The following is a 2500-nucleotide window of genomic DNA, read 5'->3' as shown; positions in this document are numbered from 1 at the left end:
GACGTCCCCAGGCTGGCGATTTTGATCATACAAAGGACAATTTACCACCTTCACTAGCTGCCGGGTGGACATTTTGACCACTTATTTTGTCCCAGGGGTGGTTGAATTATTTTTAATGAAAATGTCAAAATCCCCACCCCATGCCCAACCCCCCCTCCCCCCCCCCCCTCGGGCTTAACATTGATAGGTGCATTAGGTACGAGTGACAAATTCACCACGACAATAAAGTTCGGCTTTTTTATTTAGAACTTTTGCGGGTAAATATCTTTTCAGTCTGTTATCGAGATTCCCATACAAATCCTTTATAATTGTTTACCTTCCGACTCTGGGCCGCCTGTGCCGCCCCGAGTGGAGATTACTTCCGCCATTTTCCACTGCTGATAAGAACGAATTAGAATTGAAGACAAACAGTATTTCATGAAGATCACTAAGTATTCTCCCACGAAATGTCATCCATAGAATATAGGAATTTACTAACAACGATAAGTCGCAGTCTTGAAGAACTTGACATAACTGAGTTACTGTATTTGTGCAAGGGCAAGATTCAAGATGGAAACGAACAGAATATTTCCAATATCCGTACGCTATTCAAAGAAATGGAAGCCAACAATACTTTAGGAATCGATCGATTAGAAAACTTGAGGGAGATCTTGAGAGTCCATGCAAAATGGCGTTTGTTTAGAGAAGCTGGAAAGTTCCAGATTAAAAGAAAAAAATACAACGATTTGCTTCAGCAGATCAGCGAAGCTCTCGACGAGAGCATTGCAATGGAACAACTTATTTTAATTTGCAGACGACAAGTACTCGAGGAAATAGAGGGAAATATTAACGATACCCGCTCCTTGCTTAGAAAACTGGAAACTCAGAACAATCTGGAATTTAGCCGACTCGATATCCTGAAAGAGGTCTTGAATTCAGTGGAGAAAGAAGACTTGCTTATTAAGGTGGAGGAGTTCGAGCGATGGCGAAATGACGAAGATGAATCAGCGTGCAGAGGAGGTATCTTTCTCAGACCGAAAAATCTTTTCGGCGATTTCTCATTTGTTTGATTTGTAAGAAAACAGATTTCTTTTTTTTTTTTTTTGGGGGGGGGGGGGGAGGGGTTGCTCGTCGTCTCGCTTAGGGGTGTAAATTTCGGATTTTGGTCTCACTTAGGGTGTTCTGGGCAAAACGCCACCATATGTAGCCGTGAAGGTCTCCTTTAGGGTTGCGCGGGAAGAAATATAAAAGTGTAAAATACACTTTTATATTTATTAACGTAGGTGAAAGTATTACGTGATAATGTCTTTGCCATCATTAAAAGTCACTGTATTCTATATATATCCGTGTTTTAATGTGTTCTCTTTTAGGGGTCAAAAAAAGCCTGGTCCACACCCAGATAGGTCTCCTTTAGGGGTTTAATTTAAAATTTCTGATGAGCATCCCTCCCCTTTTTAAATGAGAGTCCTCCCCCTGGGGGTTTTAGTCAAGTTATTATTGATAAAAGTAGCAACAGCACTGATTAGTTTTCTTCATGTGCCTTCCATATATTGACAATTTATGTTATCAACCCAGACACATACTTTAGAAGCAGACCCAATCACAGGTGCCCCAAGCTCAGTGTGAGCATGGCCAACAAAAATATAAGAATTTGTATGGGAATCCCGATAAAAAGCTTAAGAAGATAATTATATGAAAAATTTCTCAATTAAACAGCCTAACCTTATTGCCATTGTGGGTAGCTTCCTTCCTACACGTGGTTATCTTCCAGATCCGATACGATTTGAGCAATATCTCAATTTTGTGGTTGTCAACGGTATAATAAAATCCCAAGGCTGGAGACTAAATTCTCAGGTGCCACCAATTTGAGTCAAATATTCCTGGATAAAATGTACCCACGGTCACAATTCCCCATCACAATCTCTTGACAAAGACTGAACTTTCATCTCAACCCACCATCAACGCAATAGCAGTCCGGAGAGCGACCTCAAGTGGTATATTGCAGGAAAACAGATTTCTTAAGACACGCTTCCACACCAAAGTGGCCACGGCTCTGACCGTTGATAACAAACTGAACCCTACTGGGGTGGCAGACTGTAGTTTTGTCAACCGCCATTGTCTTTATTCCCCTGGGTCCAGACATGACTATATTGACTCACGCTTTCAAGGAATTAACATGCAAATAAACTTTGTTCTTGTAGGATATTGTGCTTCGAATATTTTGAGTGAGGTGCAATATTGCAGAACATCAAAATATCAATAGGTCGTATCACTTTTGATATATCAAAATTGTTCTCATACATTTCTTGGAAGGTTTTTTGATAATATCATGAGGTTTTGATACTGATAGAAGGGAATGATATTTTGATATTCTGCAGAGGTACTTGAATATCAAGATCTCATGATATTATCAAAATACCAAGAAGGCTATAAAAATATCAAGTCTCTGCTAGGGTCAAGTGATAGGTGATGAGGTTTGATACTTTGATATATCATGATATTATCACGATGTTATAATATT

The 2500-nt window shown here is 39.7% G+C and overlaps 1 protein-coding gene across 2 annotated transcripts in view; it reads left to right on the top strand.

Moving 5' to 3' along the window:
* The first annotated feature begins 358 nt into the window (after positions 1-358).
* Positions 359-2500, top strand: part of LOC137992238 (protein argonaute-2-like) — a 57503-nt gene continuing 55361 nt past the window's right edge. For both annotated transcript variants that reach the window (XM_068837447.1, XM_068837446.1), the window contains exon 1: positions 359-999. In XM_068837447.1, coding sequence (XP_068693548.1) covers positions 447-999 — 553 coding nt within the window. In that variant the 5' untranslated portion in view covers positions 359-446. The remainder of the gene's footprint in view (positions 1000-2500) is intronic.

This window comes from Montipora foliosa, chromosome 2 (genome assembly GCF_036669935.1).
Source record: "Montipora foliosa isolate CH-2021 chromosome 2, ASM3666993v2, whole genome shotgun sequence".
Lineage (NCBI taxonomy): Eukaryota > Metazoa > Cnidaria > Anthozoa > Scleractinia > Acroporidae > Montipora > Montipora foliosa.
This window is presented reverse-complemented; position numbering and strand designations above follow the sequence as displayed.